This window comes from Chinchilla lanigera, unplaced genomic scaffold, assembly GCF_000276665.1.
Source record: "Chinchilla lanigera isolate Chin_1 unplaced genomic scaffold, ChiLan1.0 scaffold00010, whole genome shotgun sequence".
Taxonomy (NCBI): Eukaryota; Metazoa; Chordata; class Mammalia; order Rodentia; family Chinchillidae; genus Chinchilla; species Chinchilla lanigera.
The window spans coordinates 28,071,373-28,095,449 of record NW_004955411.1 but is presented as its reverse complement, the minus strand read 5'-3'; the positions used below and the strand labels follow the sequence as shown (position 1 = coordinate 28,095,449).

The window sequence follows — 24,077 nt, the reverse complement described above, 5'->3', positions numbered from 1 at the left end:
ACTTTGTTTGGAACTCTGTATTGTCTGTATTGTGCTTGTGATATGTTGTAAAATGTTGTATGTCTGTTAATGTTTCCCTCCTTTTATCCTTAAAATAAAAAAAAAAAAAAAGAATTTAGAGCCTAAAATTGATTGAATTAGAGCCTCAAATTAACTTTTTGAAATATGTTATTTCTATAAGGTATTTCACATTGTACAAAACATTTTATTTAGAGTGACAAATACTGTGAATTTATGAACATCTTTTAGCTTCTTTTTTCTCAGTCTATAAATTATAAGAACAAAAATTGATAAATTATTGGAAAATTATTTCAAGTTATTTAATTCTTTCCAGACAGGAAATATCTCAACACTTAATGATTTTGTTTTACAATATACATTCTTAATATTCTATATTAAATGATATTTGTGACATATTATTGGAAGGAATAATTTTCAATTTATTAGTTTTTCAAGCTGGCATTTATAGTTATTTTTTCGTGATTTTTTTAGACTTTTTTCTTCATTATGAGCCCTGATTATTTGGAATTTTAAAGGTGAATTTTCCAATACACTATATTATTCAAAAGAGAATTTGGTTTTATTTGTTCCAGGTTCCTGAAGGGTGCTAAAAATCCATGACTATTTTAAATTAATCACGAGCTTGTTTATGTTGGAAGCATAGATTATTTTGTATCCTGGAACAAAATATGAGCATCGAATTTTTTCCTAGAAGTTTTCAAAAGAAATTTTCATTTTTTTTTTCTTTTTTACCTTAAAGGTCACTTGGGAAATGGAGCAGCGATTTTGTTTTTATTTGCTTGCTTTTGTTGATGTACTCTCTGAAGGTAAATCATGGGTTAGAAATCTTTGGACCAAACTCCCCTTCCGTTGGCTCTTAGCTGCCCCTGCGCCTGTGCAGAGTTTATCTTAATGACAACAATGATCTAAGATAGTCACCAGAATTAAAAAGCAATGGACAAATCCTTCACAAATGTATTTCTCAAATTTATACTTTCAGGGTGATTTCGTCCTCTCAGCCTCTTCAGGTCCATCTCAATAATATAATCAAATAGTAGTTCTTATATTTCATCTTACATGTTCATAGAGGTTTGGCAGTATATCATTTAAGACTTTATGTAAGTTTACGAATATATACAGGCTGCAGGGTTTTGAATCTTAACTCTACATTTATCTGTTGTTAAGGCCTTAACCACGTTATAATCAGTTTCTTCATCTCGCAGAGTTGGTGGGTAGTGGCATCTGAGTAATGACTTAAACTGACAGTACAAACCTTAACTTTTTAAAAATGCTTAGTCCTCAAGACTTATGAAATACTTGCAATTAATTTTGTAGATAAGAAAGTGCATTCACCTTCTTCCATATGATCAAATGAATATGATTACTGATTTCCAAAGAAAAATTAGAAAATAAGCTACTTGAATCAGTACAAAGATTTTTAAGAAGTAGAACTTCTCCAAGAATCAGGACAATGATTTCAAAATGACCCATTACGTGAAATCTCTTGACAGTAGACAAAACAATCTGTTTTAATCCAGAAGGATGGTGAGAGTTGTCAAAGATTATAAGAGGGTTTGAATCTATCTAGAACTCATAACTTTAAGTAGTTATGGAGTGAAGCATTCCAGTGTTAATGTCATTAAGATCCTTAGGTTTTTTTAAAAAATTTGGAATCAAAGCTCTTAGATTATATTTGATGATTAAAAGAAGTTTGCATCTTTTACACAACACAAAAAATTCTTAACTTTTATCACATATTTTCAAGTGAAAGAAGAAAATATTTGTGAGAATTTGATGTCCAGACTTTGAAATCATGTTCATATCTTGACATTTGGAACATGAAATATGTGTGTTAATGTATTCACATGGTGATATGGTATGTCTAGATTTATCAAGTTATCTGAGATTTTAAATTAAACACACTCTTAAGGCAAACTACTATAAAACACAAATCTTTAACATAAAATTTCACAGGAACAAAAGGAAGGGAAAATGGTTTATCACTTTCCATTTGGTAAAATTTTTAACACACTTTTTAGCAACAGGTTTTCATCTTGTTGCCTTTCCAAAAGTTTAAGCTTGCCATCTAGAATTAAAATAAATATTATTTAATTAAGATGCACTTCATTTTAGCTATTAAGACAACTTGATCCCTGAGTTTCACACATTTTAGGTACTCAAAACATTTGTAAATAAATCCATGGATAAATTATAATGCTGAATTTAAAAGGTAACCTTTCTGTGTACTGCGATGTTCATAAAATCTCTGGTATCCCAAGATTTTTCTCTGTTAATTTAATTCCAGTAATTTACAGCTCTTGTAATCTACAAAACAAATTAAATACCTGTCATATATTTATATTTTTTGGCATAAAATTTCAACTAACATTTCTTTTATTTTTAATCTTAAACAATTTATATCAGTTTTCAAATTCAAAATACGACAAACTCTGTTCTTTGGAATATCCTGTTTTCTCTATCCTTAATTTTTTCTGTATGCAATTGATTCATTATATTGCTAATCCATATCCTTTACAATTATATATTATTAACAATTATCTATTCACTTTTACATTTTATTCTTATATACTCCTTTGCACTCTTGATGAATGAGATAAGCTCTAGGAAAATATTGTATATTAATTACCTTCAGCAATTTTTCAGATTTATCTATTTTACTAATTCTATCACTCAAGCAACAAAGTCCATCTTCCATAATCTTACATGGTTACTTATGCTTCCATTTTTTCCAAAGAGCCTTCTCAGTGAAAGTCATTCTCTTTTATGGCATTAGGCTTACAAGTGGCAACAGATGCACTCACATGTAATGAAACACACAGCTCCAATTTGGCATTGCTAGTCAAGAGTTTCCTCTTATAGATGTCACTTTTTGCACTCAACACACTCTCCTGCTAAATTATTCTTTCGTTGGCATTTATGTCTACTCAAAACTAGCTTGCCACTTCCTCAGTATGGCACCATGACAACCAAACAGATGGGCCTAAGGACATTCATGCCAGATAATCTGAACGACAACCAGGTTTAAATATTATGGGATAGAGCCTCTTCATCAGATAGTGAAAGCATGATCCATAACAAATATCTGTATATTGAAAACATGAGAAAGTGTCTACCATTGCAGCTTTATGTAAATTTGGGAATATATTCAAGTATATGACAAAATTAAAGATGAATTATGATCATATTTATATCTACATGTATATCTATGCAGATACCAGTAAAACAGAATGAGGACAAACTTAGTATCCCAAGAGTCCTTAGAATTAAAAATTAATGAGAATTTTTGAGCATTACAATATCCAAAGTGAACTATTTGTTTTTTGAATGGACACTGTTCTCAAATATCTCATCTCAGTTTGACAAATTTTGCACTCCATAACTTTTATTCTGTCCATCTGTCTGTTGATTTGCTGATCTCTATGGTATTCATTTTTCCTCATTCTTTACTACTTTTTCTTTCATATTTCCATCTTCAGCTCTAACTTCTAACACTTGTGCTGACTCAGACAACTAAAAATCCTGGCTTTTTATTAATAACCTTATTGCATTCATTTTACCCTATTATTTTTAATGTTTTCATATAATTATAATTTTTGGCAATGTAAACTTCCTGTGATCTAGGCATTGTATCCAGTCTTGAGCCATTTTTTATTACTAATCTTTGTTATGTTTATATCCTTTCATTTTTTTTCTTCTAGTTTTGGGCCTACTGTTATTTTGTAAAGAACTCTAGAGTTAATATATGTCCTACGATTAGCAACAACGTTAAGAAAACCGTTCAAAAAACATAAGTGGATTGATGTTTTGAACATAAAATGTTAAATTTGAATATTTGTCTGAAACAATCACATTTTCTTTGTGAGGTAGGCACATTTGAGAGTTCTAGAATTTAACTAGATTTACCCAACACAGGGTAAAATAGAAATCTAAGGCGGGGCTGGGGATTTAGCTCAGCTGCAAAGCGCCTGCCTGGCAAGCGCAAGGTCGTGAGTTCGGTTCCCAGTACTGGAGAAAAACAAAAAAAAAAAGAAAAAAAAAATCTAAGGCAATTAGACAATATGGATTTTTAAAGCATTTCAAATTAAACTTGTTTTTTCTATAACCTAAAAATGATAGACATTATTTGTTGCCCTAACATTTTGCAATATTAAACTGGATTTCCACTATGTTTTCATAAAATTCTGTTCTATAATTGCAAAAGAATTTAAATGATAATGTAATGTAGAATTTTACTTTTTAGAAGCTAAGTTTGCATCATTTCACAGGTTTATAAGAATATCTCAGAGAGTTTAATGGTTCTTACAAGATCACAGACAGAGCATGTAGAAGTTTTATAGTCCTTTTTGCACAGCTTCTGCAGAATTTCTCACTACATATGTATATAACATTTATATTTAGATAAATATTTCCATAAGTCAACTGCTTCTATTTTAAATTTTCAAATTGCCTGAGAGTCTGACAGCTAATCTTTGCTTGATAAATCACAATATTTTGTCAAGTATCTTTTAAAATAATTCTATGTGTGTTGAATACTTGATTCCATCTCTGTTACTAATTTTTTCTGTGGTATCTTTAGTGCTTCAATGTTCAATCTTGAAATTAGAGATTTTACAATTATTTACTACACAACTTTCTGGGTTTTTCAGCAACAGTATTTTATGGTTGCTTATATTGTTACTGTTTATTATTTATATGGCTCAATACATACTTTATTTGCTTAAGATTCAATTACATTTTGTTAGTATATTTTGGGAGTGCATGATGTTTATAGTCACCTTAGGAAGTAGATCCATGTATTAAACACATCTTGAAAACTTTTATTCCCCTTCCCCTCCCTACCCAACTTCTCTACTCTGTCTCTTGGTCCTCTTTCCTCATGTTTATTATAAATGTTATTATCATTATTGGTTTTACTATTATTATTTTATTGTATGTTTACCACACATAAAGGTTATATTCATTGTGGGTAGTTGGTACATATACATGGAACATCTTAGATCTGTTTGTGTTCTTTCCTTGACTTCCACCTCTCTCAGAGTCTCGATTTTCATCCTATTTGCAAATGAGCTATCTCCTTTCCTTTTATTGAACTTTTATTTTGCTCTTTATTTGTACCTTGAATTACTCAAAGGACAGAAACTGTATGATATTTCAGATTGTGCATCTGATTTTTTTCATTTTATGTTTTCAAACTATATCCATTTGTCTATAAATGTTTCCAGTTTATTCTTCTTTATAGTTGAGTAGTATTCCATTATGTGTAGATATATTTTTTTATTGATTCATTTGTTGGTGGATATATAGGCTGCATCCAAGATATAGCTCTTATCAGTTGTGTTGCTATAAACATTAATAGGCACATATATCTGAAATATGATGTCCTTTGCACTTTTGAGAATGTACTTCAAATGGAATAACTGTATTAAATGGAATTTAATGGATTTTCTCAATAGTGGTACTAGTTTATATTCCCATCAATAATGTAGAAGGGTTTCTTTTCCTTCATAGCCATGCCTACACTTGTTATTATTTGATTTCTTGATGATTGCCACTCTTTCAAATGTAAAATTCTAGTATTATTCCAATTTGCATTTTTAAAGACCAGAGATGTGTCCCAGCCCGATGGTACAGTCAAGGAGGACCCTAGAGGGGGAGTGGGGATGATAAAGGGACAAGAGACACGAAGAATGGAGACAAGACAGGATTCTGATCAAGTCTTATTTATTGGCGGGAAGTACTGTGCTTATATAGGGCATGGAAAAACGTGGAAGTTCTTAAGGCGGGAGTAACCAAGTAACTGGACAAAGGCGGGAGTAGCTAGGCAATGGTGGGCAGTCCTAGTTCTAGAGGCGGGAGTAGCTAGGCAACGGTAGGCAGTCCTGACTTAAAGGGAAAGGCGCGTCTAACAGAAACTTAACTCAGACAACAGAAACAATGCTTAAGATGGCTACTAATATACAATGGAGGTTAGTCACGGTCTCCTGCCGAGATGTTCCACATTTTTTCATATGTTTATTGGTCATTTGTACTTCTTCTGAGAAGTGTCTATTTATTTTACTTGTCTGTTGTTTGACTGGGTATTTCATTTTGGGGGTCTACTTTGGAGTTCTTTATATATTGTAGATATTATTCCTCTGTTTGAGGAATATCTGCTAAAAGTTTTTCCCATTCTGCAGATTTTCTGTGTACTCTGTTGATTGTTTCCTTTTATATACAGAAGATTTTTATTTTATTGTAATCCCATTTGTTGATTCTTGCTACTATTTTTTGTGCCATACAAGATCTGTTCAGAAAGTCCTTACCTACCCCAATGCTTTAAGATTTTTACCTATTTTATCTTCTGGTAGTTTAAATGTTTCTGTTTTAAATTTCATCTCTGATCCACTTCGATTTTAGTTTAGTACATGGTGAGACTTATGGATCCAGCTTTTGCATATGGATAGCAACATTTACTAAAACGATTATCTTTCTGCCAACATAGGTTTTTGGCCTCTTTGTGAAAGATTAGCTATATGAATGTGCCAGGAGATTTTCTGTTCCATTGATCCATCTGTTTGGTTTTACACTAATACCATGCTGTTTTTATCAGTGTAGTCTTGAAGTCAGGTATTGTGATACCTCCTGCTTTACTCTTGCTGCCCAGGATTGCTTTTGCTTTTCTGAGAATCTTCAGGTTCTATGTGGATTTTAGGGTTGTTTTCTCTAGTGTGATTCTATTTACTCATTGCTCTTAAGCAAGACAGGAAGCATCACCTACAGGAACCTGACTGCATAACTGGTGTCTTCCAGATCTGTGACATTACCTGATTATTAAACTGGATTATTATGTTTTAGGAATTGGGCTTCACATCTATCATTTCAAAATTTCTGCTAGTATGTTAAGAGATGTTCAGAATTTTAACTAGAAACTCATTTACAGTAACAAAATACAACTACTTACATTTTTACTAATGACAATGTACTTATATAAAACCAAATATGACCAAATAGACTGGGTATCCTATGATTCACTTGTTTTCTCTTTATGAGTAAATATACATAGGAATTTATATTTGAATTAGAAAATTTCTTAATGAACATGGAGGCAAAACAAGGACTGTCATATGATGTTAACAACTGAGTAATCTATATTCATTCCTTGGGTAGAATTGCTCAAAGAGCAACATGTTTATATTTAGGATGACAAGGCTTTGAGGGGCACTGTTTTTATTTATGTATATATTTTTGAATTACAGATTTTATATGAACTGTCCTTAGTATAGAGACCTGTGTGTATCTCTCAAAGAAAAATAATAGACCAATTTTTGGGACATAGGAAATCATTATTGATACAAATAATTTAGTATCAATGTAAAAATGTTTTTAAAAGCATGAAACTTGCATACCCATGCCAGTTAACTAAGGTTAAATTTTCAGCTAAATTTTTAGGTCTAGAATTCAGTAATATGTATGAAAATATTTTATGTTTCTTGGAGTTCACCTTATCTGGATAGCTCACTAATTGTCTTGCCCAAACCCCATACATAGCTCTAGAACAATCAGATTATGAAAATCTGGTTAAAAAATCTCTTTTTTTGTTTAGATTAATCTCTTGAGACAGATATATTCTATCATAGATGCTAAAAGTTTACCATAAATTCATCTTTTATTATCTACTCAATCTATTAAGATTTCATTTATTTTTAGTCTTACTAGATCAAGCACATCAGATATCTGAGGGTTTTGTTTCTGAGCAATTTCTAAAAACTGGGTACTGGCTTTAACTTCTAATATTTATGCATAAGCATTGACATGTTTATAATTAACTCAGCAACTTTGATCATCTTTTGCTTCTATTTTCTTTGATGAATATAAGACTTTTTGTCTTATTGTCATCGTTAACTAGGGTTCTCTCAGACAAGAGGAACATTTGTACACACCATTTAACCTTAGGTTTATTTTTTTTATTAATGCCTAAGAGGTCTGAGAATATCTGCAATGTAGAGAACAATTTCTATGTACTTGGAAGTCATTATCACTTCTCTGCAGACTGAGTATAACATGCCTACAAATTACCTCCTGCCATGGAGAAATTTCCATCAATGTTTTCATTTCTTTGACCTTGACAATTGCCTAGATTGTCCTTGTGGGTTAAAAATATGATAGCTCTTTTGAAATCCACATATGTGGTTGACATTTGTCCTTTTCCTCGACTGTGCAAAGGACCATTAGGAAATCTAGAACAATGATAAAACTGCTTCACACTCCAAATTATCCCAGCAAGCCCTCACTCAGTAGAGGAAAGGAAGATAAAAGTTTTAAGGTAATACTTCTCACTGCTTTTTACAGTCAGAGTAATAGCACCTGACTACAACATTTTTACTTATTGACTTCCAAAGAAACATTAATTTTGAGAAGCATGTAAATATCTTTGAAATTGTTAATGACAGAAAAACCTGACTTAGGTTCCAAAAAGAATTTTAGCTTGTATGTAATGCAATACTAATGATATCTTTTTTATAAATTCATGTCTTTGCTGTAAACAGTCTTACATCTTTGTTAATGGGATATCTTGGTCCCCTTAAGTTGTCCACCAAAGGAAAAAAAAGGAACAAAAATAACACTGAATAAAACTACACACATACATATGCACATTGCAAATGCATTATTATTGTAAAATCTACAATTATTCCAGTCGTATGTTCTTTCTTCAGAAATAGGTGGATTTGGCTTTTTTTGTTTTTAATTGAGAAGGCATCTGAATAGTCAAGGTAAAATTCATAAAATTTCACTTGACATAAGAACACATTAACATTTTTATTTTTATAACTCTGTAATGCAAAATCATACTATTCTAATTCAGCCAGCTCATGGAGTTAGCTATTTATAAGAATCTAAAAAGTGATAATGTGTTGATGCTACTAGTCCTAGAAGAAAATGGTGCTTTGTTTGCACTCCACTTGTGGTATTTTATTTTACCTCCTTTCGTAATATATACCAATATGATCTCCACTATTAGATTACATGCCCCTTCAACAGGGTCCACATCTAATGCAAATTGATGTTGCTTATAAAGTTTAATAGATACCATAGTGTAAGTGTCTAAGCAGGAATACATAAGGATCACCTCTGACTTAAGTAGCAAGATCATGGTTCATAAAGTTCTTGTGTATAACTTCATTGTTGTAAACAGAATTCTACAGTTCTGAGAATTTCAGACATTCACTAAATAATACAAGGAAATATTTTAGCAAGAGTTAGAGGAGTCTGACCAAGAAGATAGGCCTTAACTTTGATGAGATGCAACTTGATCAATGTTCACCCAGTTGTGTATCTGTCCTGAGTCCTGCTGCTACTCCCTAATAACTTAGTGTAAGAAGTGGGAGGCATCAGTTCATGAGAACCATTTACAGGGAACATCAAAAAGAAAGAAAAGGACAATAAAATAAAATGACTCTTGTAAAAGCCCCACCACAGACATCAAAGGTTCTAGTTTGATTCCCAGTTCCCACCCCTGCCGTGGGGTTAGATCTTCATGTTTACCATTTCTGGAATGTATGGTTTTAAACTGGTTGTAAACGCCCTGCCCTTCCTGGACTCCCAAAATGTATTGTTCTCCCCTTAAATGCTCTACCCCTCCCGGATTCTCAGAAAGTACTGTTCCTGCCATACAAAGAAGGAAAACAGAAAAAGAGCCCCCTCATTGTTACAGATGTGACATGTGTTTGCCAAACAGGATGCGGTTTTAGGGTATAAAAGCTACTCTCATCCCTGGATGGGCACTGGTCTGATCCTTTCCTGCGTGGAGGCTCTCAGTCAGTCCCTGACCAGGAATAAAGGCTCGTCCTAAATTCCAATTGGCCGTCCGTGCGTCTTGGTGTTTGTCGGTTGGTACCATTTGGTTCGTTTCTGGTTGCGAGTCCAGAACAACTCTTAAAGCAAGTTTTTTGTTTTTGCTTTCATATCCCATGCTGAGGATTGAACCCAGGACCTTAGGATACTTGTCAAGGGCTCTACACATTTTTTGGGGGACAACACAGCTTAAACAATGCCATTCTCCAGCATCAGCCTCCCAAATAGCTAAAATTACAGAAGAGAACAACAGGAGTCACTTAAAATGAGATTTTCGGACTTAGTCTAGGGTCTGTGATAGGTTATAGCATAAGATGAATCTGAGTATCTCTCATGCAGATAAATTCAGGGATGTATTTAAGTACACTTTGGTAGAATCTTTAGGTTTTTAGAATGAGTTGGCCAAGTATTTGTGCAAATAAAGCTTGAGACTTGGCAATACATCATTTTTCTGAGTTTATATCTGTCTTCATAGGGACATGCTGTGATCCAAGCTTAAATTGCTTTGGGGTCTTCATTGGGAAAGGAAAGGATGATTAATAATACACACAGAGTAGGTGGTAATGCAGGAATATTAATAAAATCCTTTAATGGTTTGTTTTGTTGAAAAGAAATTTAGCAGATTCCATGGAGCTTTGAAGGGCATGTATTGTCTGTTTTTTGTTTCTTTGTTTGTTTTATTGTTTGGTTTCGGTTTGGTTTGGTCTTGGTTTTCGGTTCTTGTTTTATTTCAGGTGGGAGCATACTATTTTTTTCCTTCCAAATTGGTAATCTTAACAGATAGATACGATTTCAGACCCCTAAAAAGCAAAGTACTGGTACCTCCTAGAAATTGGCCACAGCAGGAAGTGAATGGGAATCACAAGTCTCACTTACCAAAGTAAATGTACTGATTGGAGACTGTAAAATTCCAAAAATAGAATGTATTAGTCTTCAGCTCTGTTGGATTCTCCAAGGCAGTGGCTTTGCCTCGGGGCCTCACATCTGCCAATCTTAGATGAAAGAGATCAAGGTCAAAAGAGAGGAATGTGTATTAGAGACTGGAATGTTTCACTGAACTTTGTGATGGAGTTAAATAAAAAAAAGAGAAAGGAACATATGTGAGTAAAAAATGTTCTAATGTGGCACCTGGACTAGTAGTAAGAAATATAAATTTTTTTATTCCAAAGGAATCCTCCTCATACTGTGTGAATTTCATTATTTTTGCCTTGAAGGCAAAACATGTTTCTTTTAGATAAACCTTACCTTTGAGAAAAAAAAAATGTAAATTTGCTTATAAAATCCAGAATTAATAGATTGTAGAGTTAAGAACAAAATTATTAATTTAGGAGAGTCACCTCTAGATGAATGATTAACACTGCTTGACTGGAAACAGTTCATCTCATGGTGAAAATTGTAAGGTTCTGTTTATGAGCTTAGTTCATGTGTCTCCAGCTCAGAATATGCACAGTTTGTTCTGTGGGGCTTGTGTGGTTTGTATATTCTCATCTTCCTTGGTGCAGTAAAAAGGGGCTTCAACTTCAACAGTAAGAATTTACATACACTCATATAATTATTATACTTGATGGATAATTTACTAGATGACAATGTATAACAGACAGCTGTTAGATAGCTATTAATGTATAATCAGAGAGGGATTGAGCCCTCAAGGAAATCAGCACAAAAAAAAATAGCTCTAGGAGAATCTTAAGAGAGCCAGGTTTCAAGATGGAGAAGCAACTGCCAGGTTTGTATGTCTCCCTAGACAAACAGCAATTTTAGATTATACTGCAATTAGCACCACCTGGTCCAGGGCACCCAGAAAGGGGTGAGACACATAAGTAGGTGACCAGAGCCACTGGATCCATACTTCCCTACCTTCCTCAAAATGCCTTGTTCTTTCCATAACCCCCTGCTATATGACTCACTTCCCTATTGGATCAATATTAGCTAAGTACCTATATGTGTATCCTCTAAGGTAGATTGTGGTTTGACCCATGTTGTATCCATGTGATTTTGCTGTGCCAGTTATCCCTGACAAAGGGCTTTGGTGTCCACCAAATCAGGACCACCTTCTGGAAATCCAGGAGGTATTCCTCTCCCTATTTCCAATAAAACTCAGCTAACGCCCTCTTTGGTTTTCAGCTTTATTCCTCTGTGTCGTGAGACCATAGACTTGGTACATTTGACATTTAACAGTTTGGGAATTATATTTTTCCTATGTCAAATGAACTTTGTTTAATTATATGAACTTTGTCTTGTTGATTAAATGTTAATCATCCATTAATTCTCTTGCCTAGGGCAATGTGTGGCAATTTCTTTGTGCGTTTCATGCATAATTTTGTGTATTTTCTCGTGTATTTGGTGCTGCTGCTGAAATCTGTATTATTGTTTTTGTGATTGGTTTTGCCTTACAAGCTTGATTTCCCCTGTCTTTGGGGATTATTTTTATTTTTCATTTCAAAAGCAATATTTACAGTTCAGAATTGGGAATCAGGAAGAGATAAGGAGTTAAGCACAGATGTCAAGCATAGAACTAATGTGTCTTAGTAATTATGTAAATACTTCTCTACATCGATAGAATCTTCTACTGTGGTTCAAGTGGTAAAGAATAACAGAATAACAACTACCTCTCTTATTTAGAAACAACAGTCTAAAAGAACTTTTAACCAATAAAATTATTTTTTACCTTTATGATTTTACCTGACTATCTCAAGTAAAATAATAACAGTCCTGTCCAGGCCAACGGTCTCCTGTGGCCCTGCATAGGTAACAGTGTGGCATCAATTACTGCGGTGCTCCAGAGAACTGCGCAGGTAAGAAGAGAACACTGCACAGGGAAGATACAGAGCAGATCAGGGCTAAGTGTGATTCCTGTGTCCATCACATTCGGGCCTGCACTTACGGCACTTGGAAGCACAAAAGCAGCAGTTACTGGTAAGAACATTTCAACCTGCCTAGGTGTGTGTGCCTGTGAGGACTGGTGTTTATGGTTACTAAGGAAATATATACATTGTCTTACTTTATTACACTGGGGATTCTAGTGCTGTATAATTTACTATATTAGAATAATTTTTCAGCTATTTTTGCAGGTATAGGAAGTATAAAATGATAACAAACAATTTTATGCTGAGTATTATTTTATTTACATATACAAGACATAATATTAGAAATGTTATAATAAAGTGGAGGAAATAAGAGAAGTTGTATTACTTAATCACATTAACTACATTAAATATTTTATATGCAACCCTAGTCACTTCCTCTTTATTCACTGATGCTTGGCCTCCCAAAAGTTTGACCAGCCATGCTATCTACTTTGACTTTGCATGTGTGTGTGTGTGTGTGTGTGTGCGCGCGCATGCACATGCACCCGTTTATCTGTGTTTCTATACAGGTATTTCTGGACAATTTTTTTCACATAAAAATTTTGATAAGTGTTGAAAATCATATAAAGGACTTAAGCTTTGTTCTCCTGTGAATTCTTCAGGTATATAGCTAAAATTTCTGAAAATAACAATTTATGAATATCCTATCAACACAACTATATATACTGTCATTTACACATTTTTTAGTATTAAAAATTGTTAGTATTATTTTACCATATCTTGAGAGCAAGTCATTTTACAAATATTTTGTAGCTTGTTAGTAATGTCAACTTTTCCTCATTAAACTACCAGGTAAAACTCTGTAATTTGTGGATTGAAGAGAAAGGCAATTGAGTTTCTTTTGAAAGTAATGTAACAAAAAATGTTATCAAGAAAAGATGTAACATCACATGGTGTCTTTAAAGTCTTCTACATGTATACTGCATCATAGTTACCATGATCTGTTAGATCATTACTCATTATAATCTTTAAACTTTCTCCTAAAACACAGTCTTCTTTTTTCAGTTTTACTATTCAGACTTAGGACATTTTCATAAATAAAAATGATAATAAATCTGTGATATTTGTGTCTTTGACTTAGAAGGAAATATTTATATGGATGCCTAGTTGTCCTACAAGTTGTACAATTTAGAGATTTCTAATGTTCTATACTATATATTTTATTAACTTTCCTGAGTCTCAGGTGAAAAATTGTTTTTATTAATTCTAGATTTTTATGTTGAGATATTTTGATGTACTTTTAGTTATGAAACTTAAAGAAAATGTAGCATACACTTAAAAACTATAGAAATGTGTAATTCATAAAACTACAGCAAATGCAATATCTGGATCCAGCGAGCCAGGCATACGACTGGGTTTTACTGCTGCCAGAATCGATCACAGGTACTCATTCCTTAAAGAGCAACCCATATTTTTAATTTTATGTTAATTATTCCCTTTATACTATTCACTGAAATTATGTTTGTTAACATCTCTTTTTAAATATTACCCAAAGGAAATTGATTTCTTATAATCTCAGGACCCACTTACTTTATTTCGATAATGATCATAGTACATTATTATGCAATACAATCTTATAGCTATGCTATGACATCTTTTCATTCCATTACTGATAAACTCTTAGATTATTTTCAGTTTTAAATATTTTCAACAATGTTTGTGTAAATCCTTTTGTGCATGTCTTTTCATTGAGGTCTTAAGGGGAAGCATGCTTCTTGCTTTGCTAAGGGATGACAAACATAAAACTGTGTTTCACTGTATGTGCTCCCCTGTGATAGAAGGGAATGCTATTGTTTTTTGCTTATGATCATTTCTAAATGATGGATATATACTGGGTATAACAATGGGTATAATACTGGATATAACTGGATATATAAAATATCTTATGATCTAAATTGAATTTTAAAATTTAACATTATTTAACCATAAAGGCAAATAAAAAATGCCATTTTCCAGAAAACAAAATGGTGGCAACTGGAGATCATCGTGTTAAATGATGGAAATCAGGTTCAGGAAGAACATAGCATATTTTCCATAATATGAGAAATCTTTAAAGAGAGATGACGTGAAAGGGCAAGGGAGAATATTCTGAGGCAACAGGAAAAGGGAATGGGGGTGGGTGTAAGTGAGAGCAGTACGGGAAAAGGATGTAATCAACATATGGTGTGTACATGTAGGAAAATAACATTACAACACGATATCTTATAAAATTAATACACAAGAATAGAAAGTATTTAAAAGAGTTTGTTAGTGGTTTGCTTATGAAGTTGTAACATGAATTTACCTTGCAGTTCTACTTTCAAATATTAATCACTAATGTGTTTCATTGTATATTTTTAATTGAAATATTACATGAATTATCTCTAAAATGTAGGCTTTTGAAAAGTGGAGAGTTGAAATTACAAGGTTCCATGATTTTTTGACATGAAAAAGTTATAATTTGACATAGCCCTAGGGCCTTTTGTACAAATATGCACCTTGCTCCTGATTTCACGTTACGATATATCTTCATGTGTGGAAGAACTTTTAACTTAGATCAACCCTCATAAGTCACCTTCATTTCCACAATGGAAAATTGTTATGTGTAACCACAAAGTTATAAAGTATAGATTCAGTGTTATATCCAGTATTACATATCCAGTTATATCCAGTTATATCCAGTATTATATCCAGTATATATCCAGTATTATTTCTTGTAAAACTGAACATTTGTATCTCTACTTTTTCTCTTTACTACAGACCCTGGCGATGATCATTATGCTCTGTTTCTGTGAGTGTGGCTATGTTAAATACTTTAAAAAATTTAAAGCACACAGCATCTTTTTTTTGCAAGTGTCTAATTTCACTTAGAACAAAGCAAAGTTGCCAATAAATATGCAATTAAAAAGATGAACAACGCTGCTAATCATCAAGATAATGCAAATCCAAACCACAAGATACCCTGCCTCATGTTTTAGGATGGTTCTTACCATAACTCAACCAAACAGTCAAACAATCATCAGTCAAGTCCAGGTCAAAATGTGGGAATTTAAACTTGCGTTGCTGTTAAGAAAAATAATATGAAGGTTCTTAAAAAAATTAAAAGTGGGGCTGGGGATTTAGCTCAGCGGCAAAAGCGCCTGCCTGGTAAGCGCAAGGTCGTGAGTTCGGTTCCTGGTACCGGAAAAAAACAAACAAACAAACAAAAAAATTAAAAGTGGAACTACCAGTTAAAACGAAAAATAGATTTTGCAATTCTACTTTCAGATTATATCCAAAAGATTTCACTGAAAGCAGGATCTCCAAGAGATGCCTACCCTTCTACGCTTACTGCTTCAGCATTCACAACACCAAAGTTATGGAAACAACCCAAACCCTTCAGAAGAGAACTGCAGAACAAACTTACTATGGTGGGCAAAATCATTGTATTTATAAAACCATTTTAAAAATAAACATCATAGAGCAACTGACTTCTAAGCCTTTCAATTTCTCTTCTACAACTACTCACAAAGAATTCACAATTTATATTTGCTGTGAATGATGGGAAATTGAGCCTTGTTATTATTTTATGTTTGCGGATAGCAAGTTGTTCATTGTTCCACCACTTACTTAAAGGTTTGTGTTTTCCGATGGTTTCCAACACCATCTGTCATGTGTTAAGTGGATATATTTGTCTACAAGGAGCTGGTTTTCGTCTGGACCTGATATTGTGTTTGGTTGATCTCATTTGTATAACAGATGCTCTTTTTATATTATGAATATAAATATATAGTAGAGCTAGTCCCCTATTGTCTTTAGAGTTATGTGTAAAATGAAGTTTAGTCCTTCTTGAACATTTTTTTTCTCAATTAGATTCAGACACATCTGATCAAATTCCACCTGAAGAAAGTTATTTGGCAACAGGTAGGAATTTTCTTTGAATTTTATTCAATTTACAGACATTTTTAAAATTCTGCTTTTTCATTTTAAAGAGAAAAGATAAAAAAAACAAAAAATATATATATACAAGGATAGTTGGGATAGGTGTACTGCTGATGTCTGTGGTTTATTGAAAGGAACAGTCAATGCTTAATATTTTCTTTTATCTTGACCAATTCGGCCTCCTTATATCTGGTAATCAGAAAGACTGATTTGAAAACAACAATATGCAGTATAAGAACCATTGTTAAATTCCTGCCATCTTGTATGGTGACACTGTACATCATTTCCAATTTTTTTTTATTACTTGTTATCGTCCTTGATTGTTTGATCAGTCTTACATTCTTACATCTCATGGACTGAGCAAATTGGTTGAAGATAACAGTATGTAATGTAACAATCATTGTTAATTCCTATGATTTTCCTTGAGATCATGTATCATTATTATTGTTTCTGTGTTGTTTTGATTTTGTCTTCATTGTTGTTGTTTAGTTAGTTTTTTATCTTTATAATAAAAAAAAAGTTCATTAATATAAACACATTCTGGCTTTTATGATGTTAACAATTCTAATTTATCTTCATAGTATACTAAATTTTAGAGACCTTTTGTTCTTTAAATAATTTATTATAGTTTTATCAGCATGTTCTTGTACATCTATATTAGCAATACTCATTTCTATTTCACTTACAATTAGAAGTAGTATTTTTTTTTAATTTACAGTTTGACACTTTTGTAACTAGATTATAGTAGCATGTGTCAGCACACTATACTTAAATTATTTTGTGTTATTTATATTGGCATGTTGGCATGCTTCTCATCTATAATTAAATTGGTTTTCTTCACAGACTATCAGGAGCAAAATTAAAATTTTAGAGTTTTATTTATTGCTCTTTGTTTCATCAAAGGAAACTACATGCCCTAGGGGTCATTTGGGGATTAAGAAGGTATTACTATGGGATCTAAATTTGTGTTGGAAGAATTTGGAAAAACATGAAGGAGATGTCATTTTAACTGCACATGACAGCATTTTGAGAACTGTAGAAAGAATTACCTTTCTTTGTCCATTTCAGGAGATGGAAACAAGGCCTTCAAACTGAGTTACAAACCCATCACCTAACAACTTATTTTTAATTTTAGTGCAGGGTCTTGCTGTTCGCCAGGCTGGGCTCCTTGACTCAGCCTCCCAGAGAGCTAAGGTTACTGCTCCTAGCTCTGACAATAATTATAGTTGATTTTTAGTTTCCTATCATGAAAATTTTACCTCTTATTTTTCTGAAAATGTGATTTTCTCTATTTTTGTCATCATTTGAATTAATATAATTGAATATATGTGCATATATAATACACATATATTCAAAATGTATACAGACTTCTGAAAAGAAAAACAGTATGATGGTCTTTAAACAAATAGTGTTACTCTCATATGGGGGACCCTGGATGATGTAGTGTTAGCAAAAAAAACACTATACTGCCGTCCTTTAAAAAAGAAATTGAAAATGCATGTGCAACAATCTCAGTTACCAAGGGGACCCAAGCAGTAGTTCACCATACTAATAAATGTCCAGAAGCTAATGACCACCACTTTGAGTACCACTTGTAAATGTAGAGGCCAAAGGTAACTTTTATTAATCTCATGATATCTCAATAAATTCAGTATTAAAATTTTATAATATTCTCTTTTTCCTGATATATATGTACATTTCTCTCTCTCCCTCTCTCTCTCTCTCTGTCTGTCTCTGTCTATCCCTCACTCTCTACCTCTCTCTCTGTCTCTCTCTCTCTGTATATATATATATATATATACATACACACACACACATATATATATGCTCTGTTTATATATGTTTAATCATTGTTACAACATTATAATTTATTAGGACTATCTTTTTCAATATATTACTCTGGAACTCTGTGCAAAATCAATTGTGTATATAGGAAAATCTATTTTGACTTTTTATTTTCACCTTGTTGATGTTAGTGCCCTTATTTGCCAACATGACACTGCCCTCATTACACAAGGTTTATAACAATTTCTTGAAATCTAGAACTTTAAATCCTTTGTATTGTAATTTTGTAACATTTTGCCATAAAATGGCATACAAAGTATGGAATTGATTAGAGAATAGTGAATGCGTGTGGGAAAAATTTAAAAAGCAAATGTAAAAATCAAATGATTTCATAATAGTTTCAAGTTCCATTACCTACACAATGAAACAGGCCCTAGGATGCATCTATATGAGCTTGACTTCAGTCAAATCACTTTTACATTCACATAGAATTAGAGCTATGGTTTGTACCAGCTTAATATGAAAAACAAGGAACCAACAAGATAAATCTCACAGTGCTGTTACATCAAAAACAAAAAAAGGTTTATGTATGATTGTGGTGTTGGAAATAAAAGCAAGAGGCCCACATGGAGAGGACATTCACTGAACAAGTAATGCATAAATTGGGGATTGAAAGCATAAACTGTATATAGGCTGTGTGCATGCATATGTATAGTCTCTCTTCCTGTTTTCAGATGTGTAGATATCATGACTGCTGTTTGACAATGAAATTTAAGGAAAGATTCAGACATGACATATTGTAATCCATGAATGATTTTATAAATTGCTAATAGAATAAATGTAATTCATCACAACAATAATATAAGTAATATAAAGCTATAGTAAAATCAATGGTCTGCCAAGTTTCTGTATGTGACTCCTGTATATGCATTCTGTTTACAGTCCTGTGTATGATTGAATCTCTGCTTGGTCCAACTTTCTCTCTGTGCCTAACATCCTTTCCATCAATTACAAAATGGAAATGGAAGGAAGAGTCATAAAAACCTAGAGTTACTCTCTCAAATTATAAAGAATTAAACGTTAATTTTTTAGACTTGAACACACATTGTGAAGATAGATTCTACACAGTGGTATATCCAAATTTTGTTCATAGAAATGTTATTTCATATGCCCCTTTTGTACTTATGACTTTCTTTTAAAACTTGCATACTACTGCCTAAATTTCACTGTCCATTTGTCCTCTAGAAACTAACCCGGTCATCACTAGGAAGGGTTTCACGGATGTGCTCTGGAGTGCACAGCACACACCAACAGCTAAGGGAAACAGTGGCAGTCTCAGCGTGCTGACGGCTATAACCTGCTGCAACATCTGGAGATCGTTTTGAAAACTGGTTCAAAAGCTTGTACTTTCATATTGTAGCATTGGTATGGGGAAAAGTAAGATGGTATAATTCTTTATAAGCATCACCAGAAATCTTTACTATATCATAGTATAAAGGAAGAGGTCAGATATATAAGCTTCCAGAATCATACAATTCATTATGGAATTTTTTGGCTGTTTCTCAGAAGCAATAATTTAAAGTTCAAGTAATATAAACTTTAAAATGCTGGGACAATAAACAAATAATTTTCTTCAAGCAAGATCAGAAAAATAATCAAATAGAACCATAGATGAATATGCATCATGAGCATAGACTAACATTTATCCAAAAATAAAGTGAAACTTATAATGTTAATCTATCAAACTTAAAAATACATAATACAAACTCAAATTGAAGAAGGGATCAAAACAAAAGAGTGAAGCTGACTTAATATTTAATTTAATTCATAGCAGGGTTTGGTGGTGATATAGGAAAATAGAAACTCCCAACCTGAATGATATCTGGGATGAATTTATGTTCTCCAAAATCAAAGAATGAATTTTAGGAACAACAAAGGTAAAGAGCAGAATATATTTATTGAGGGAAAGAAAGCTTCTGTCCAAGAGAGGGACAGAAGGGGGGCCCGAGTGGGTTACCCCAGACTCTGTCTTTTCTAGGGACTTTTATAGAGCAAAACCATGAGGTGAGGCAGGTCCAAGGTAAGGGGAAAATGGACAAAACTATGATCAGCCAATAAGAATTGTTCAAGTAAAATTGAATAAATTGGGATCAAATGGGGAAGTGAATCACATAGCAAGTGGGCATGAATACAGAACAGGGGCTTTTCCTGTAAGGGGCTGGGACAAGGACTCTTCAAGGTGATCGCTACCTATTTAGAATATCAATCCCTGATGTCCATCCCTTGGGAAGTAAGTGGGTGTGTTTGTTTAGTCTTTGGTCTTGAGATCTGGCCCTAAGAAAGTACCACCTCTCCATTTGTAAGGTATCTTGTCTGCTATATTGGCTCCTTGGAGGGCCTGGCCCTGTCTGACTGCCTATAATATTTCTATCTAACTCAGCTGGCTATAACAGTGGCCCAGGCCTGTAATCTCAGAACTCTAGGATGTCGAAGAAAGGGGATTTCAAGTTCAACCCCAGCCTTGGCAGTGTAAGGATTCAGCAGACCCTATCTCTCTCTCTTTCTCTCTCTCTTTCTCTCTCTCTCTCTCTCTCTCTCTCTCTCTCTCTCTCTCTCTCTCACACACACACACACACACACACACAAATAATCACAATAAAACAAAGACAACAGTGTTGGTCATACAGTTCAATACTGGAGCATCCCGGGTTTAAACCCCAGTGGCAAAACAAATGGATTAATTAATTCATGCTAATTAATATTGAAAAATACACCCACTACATAGATGTTTTTAATGTCATTTTCCAATTCATTTTTTTTTAATGAGACTAAACTCTAGGGTTGAAGACTAAAATACACAAAATAAGTCTGAATCATCCTGCATGACACCAGGTGGTAAAAAAGTGCTCACCATTTTCTTCTCTTCTGCCTCAATAAACCACCAACACAGTTAAGGGTGTAATTCCAAAGAGATAAATGGACAAATGGAAGAGTTTATAATGGCTAATGAGCACCAATCCAAATAATGTCATATGGGTTTATACTAGCTAGGATTACTATAATATTATGAAAGATAGAAAAACAATTATATAAAAAATATTAACAGTGGAGAAAGGACAAAGTAGAACAACTCTAATTCACATTCATAGATACTTTCCAGGCCAGGAGGTAGACCATAACCTTCAATTCTTAAATCTGGACTTTTAAAAGTACAATATGGAAAGGTATAAGAGACAATACTTTCACAGTAGAAAAATGTGGCTATTACTATTTTTACCAGTGCATCAAGATGATCATCACCATGAAAACTCACATAAACGGCATTTATCTTTTAGGCACATTGAGAATGGTGGTCTTTGGCCTTCCTGTCAATGGCCTGTAACCCCATTTATTCCTGAGGAACATCCTTAGAAAATATGTGACCAAGTACTCCACAACATTTTCAAGTTTATACAAAACAAGAAGTTTGAGAAACCATGTGCACCAAAAGGAAGCTAAGGAAGGTGATGATTAAATATGATGTAGCAGCCTGAATAGAATTATGAAACAGAAAAAGAAACTTAGGTAAAGCTTTAGGTAATTTTTTAAAGTGCTGACTTAATGAGAACATATTCAAAACATTTTTGAGAAAGTAAAGTGTAGTTGAACACCTCATGTTTACCAATTTTTATGTGCAATGCTAAGACAACATAGACACAAAGTTTAATCAAAAAAATACATACACAATAGAGACACATACAACAGTATGATCAGTTGGTTTTAACAACAGTTCAAAGGTGGAACAATAGACAAAGTATTTTTTAAAAACATACTGATAATTTCACTTTTATAAAAATACAGAAATTGCAAATTAACCTATAGTACCAGAAAACATAGAAATGATTGCCTTATAACTAGAAGAAAGTGATGGTTGCATTATTGGAAATGTGACAGAATTAGAAAAATAAATATTTTTATTTTGGTAAGGTTTCGTGGGGGATATGTGAAAGCTTACCATAACTTTAACCTCAGTAAATTATAATTTGAAGTATTGAAGTATGCTAATGATACTTCAATAAAACTATAAAAATATTCACAATGAGAGCAATTTCACATTTTTAGTTCAGTTTATATATTTTATTTCAGTTCAGGTATCAGTTAACTACTAATTTTTTTAAGAGTTGTTTTAGCACAAAGAAGAGATAAATAGAACATAACAGTTATTGATTCAATGTATATCAGGCAGTGTATTAGTGCTTATTCTCTTACTACTACTTTTGAAACAGTAATTTTATTTTAGTAGTAAAGTCAGAAGTTTCGAGATTTCGCTAAGTTACTGCATCTCTTAATACCAAGGTTTATGGAAAATGGTGAACTAATAGTTTGGTATCTCCTCAGAACAGTCGTGGTATATCTAGCTGTGACATCATCAGATTTTTCAATTTGAAAATATCACTCTAACTATAACGTGGAAACAGATTGAAAGGAGGTGGTGGGAACAATCAGCTGCAGGAAGACCAGAGAGGAAGCTAATTCTGTCCTCCACGCAGCAGATGATGGGAGTCTGGACTGGAATGGTGGAAACGCAGAGAAACGGAAATACCCCAAATCCTACATTTGTAAGAAGGGTCATTCATAACCTGGTGACTCCAGATGAACATGAGGAAGTGTGCTTCGTTTTCAAGAAACAAAAAAGAAATCATATCAACCACCTTTCCTTACTTTACTTGGTTTATTTGAATATATTAATATTTTACACTCCAAATATTTATTCTCATCTATCATTTAAATTAATTTAACTTACATGTATTAAGATCCCAGCTGTTAATATTACTTAGCTAAGAATATGTAATTAGAATTATTATATTGTTTATATAATCTTAATGAATAACACATCCAAGAACATTAATATCTGTGTAAATCTGTTATCAATTTAGTATCGATAACTTCTGCTTTGAGAAAAGACAGTCTCCCAAATCTTCTGGTAGTATTCCTGAGTAGAATCTGCCAAGAGTGACAGTAGTAGAACACTTGGGAGCTAGAAGAATAAAGGACACCATTCTCTTCCAGAGGTAGTCATAGGACAAGGGGGATTCTCAGAGGAGCTAAAGATAACTCATAGCAGGCACCTGCTTTGGTCCTGTGGCTACAGGGAGGGCTGAGAGGGGCTCCCTCACAATCACCGAGACCTGTGAGAATGGAGGAGTTTCCAGCAGATTCTCAGTATTCAGAACAGCCCCTGTGGAAAGCCTCTTGCAAAACCTCTTGATATGTTGTGATAGGATGAGTGAATCCACAGTGGCTTCTTGCTTCTTTGATCTTTCCTCTACCTGACATTACAAGAGGTGAATGTGCTTCTGATTCTCTGCATACTGATTTGTATACTTGGAGTATATAGGTTCCCTTCTTCTTCTACTAGAACCCTGACTACAGCAGCATGGAATCTTAGACAACATCTGAACACATAAAGACCATTTCAGACGTATGTACTAAAATGTTATTGTGCTTTCTCTTTCTTCTGTTTAGTTATATAAAACCACCTACTAGTTTTAACTAGTCTTTTGAAAACTGGACAGAAGACTTTCTGTTAGGCTCACAGTTTATTTTGTACCAATATTGCTTTCAATCTCTGTTTTATATGTACTTGTTCAATGTATTTACCTATCAATTCTTATGTGGGAGAATATAGTCTTG

General features: G+C 33.2%; 1 protein-coding gene across 12 annotated transcripts; it reads left to right on the top strand.

Moving 5' to 3' along the window:
• The first annotated feature begins 5,944 nt into the window (after positions 1-5,944).
• LOC106147815 lies at positions 5,945-23,140 on the top strand. Of its 12 annotated transcripts, none has more exons than XR_001232792.1 (8): positions 5,945-5,987; positions 12,563-12,768; positions 15,459-15,489; positions 15,966-16,108; positions 16,551-16,601; positions 19,650-19,795; positions 21,740-21,907; positions 22,782-23,140. XR_001232792.1 is itself a non-coding variant. In XM_013510732.1 (7 exons), exons 1-6 carry the CDS (start codon positions 5,956-5,958, stop codon positions 19,787-19,789), a joined length of 603 nt encoding a protein of 200 aa, XP_013366186.1. In that variant the 5' UTR covers positions 5,945-5,955; the 3' UTR covers positions 19,790-19,795; positions 22,934-23,140. The 12 variants fall into 12 exon arrangements, 8 of the variants coding, with proteins under 8 accessions (XP_013366186.1, XP_013366182.1, XP_013366184.1 ...); XR_001232790.1 differs by having other exon boundaries at positions 19,650-19,829; XR_001232791.1 differs by having other exon boundaries at positions 19,650-19,829; positions 21,740-21,968.
• The last annotated feature ends 937 nt before the right edge of the window (positions 23,141-24,077 follow it).

Coding starts and splice junctions, on each gene's coding strand:
- LOC106147815 (XM_013510732.1), top strand. CDS start 5,956: ATGCTTAAGATGGCTACTAATATACAATGGAG. Junction 5,988..12,562: donor GCTACTAATATACAATGGAG/GTTAGTCACGGT, acceptor AAATAATAACAG/TCCTGTCCAGGCCAACGGTC. Junction 16,109..16,550: donor TGCAGAACAAACTTACTATG/GTGGGCAAAATC, acceptor TTTCTCAATTAG/ATTCAGACACATCTGATCAA.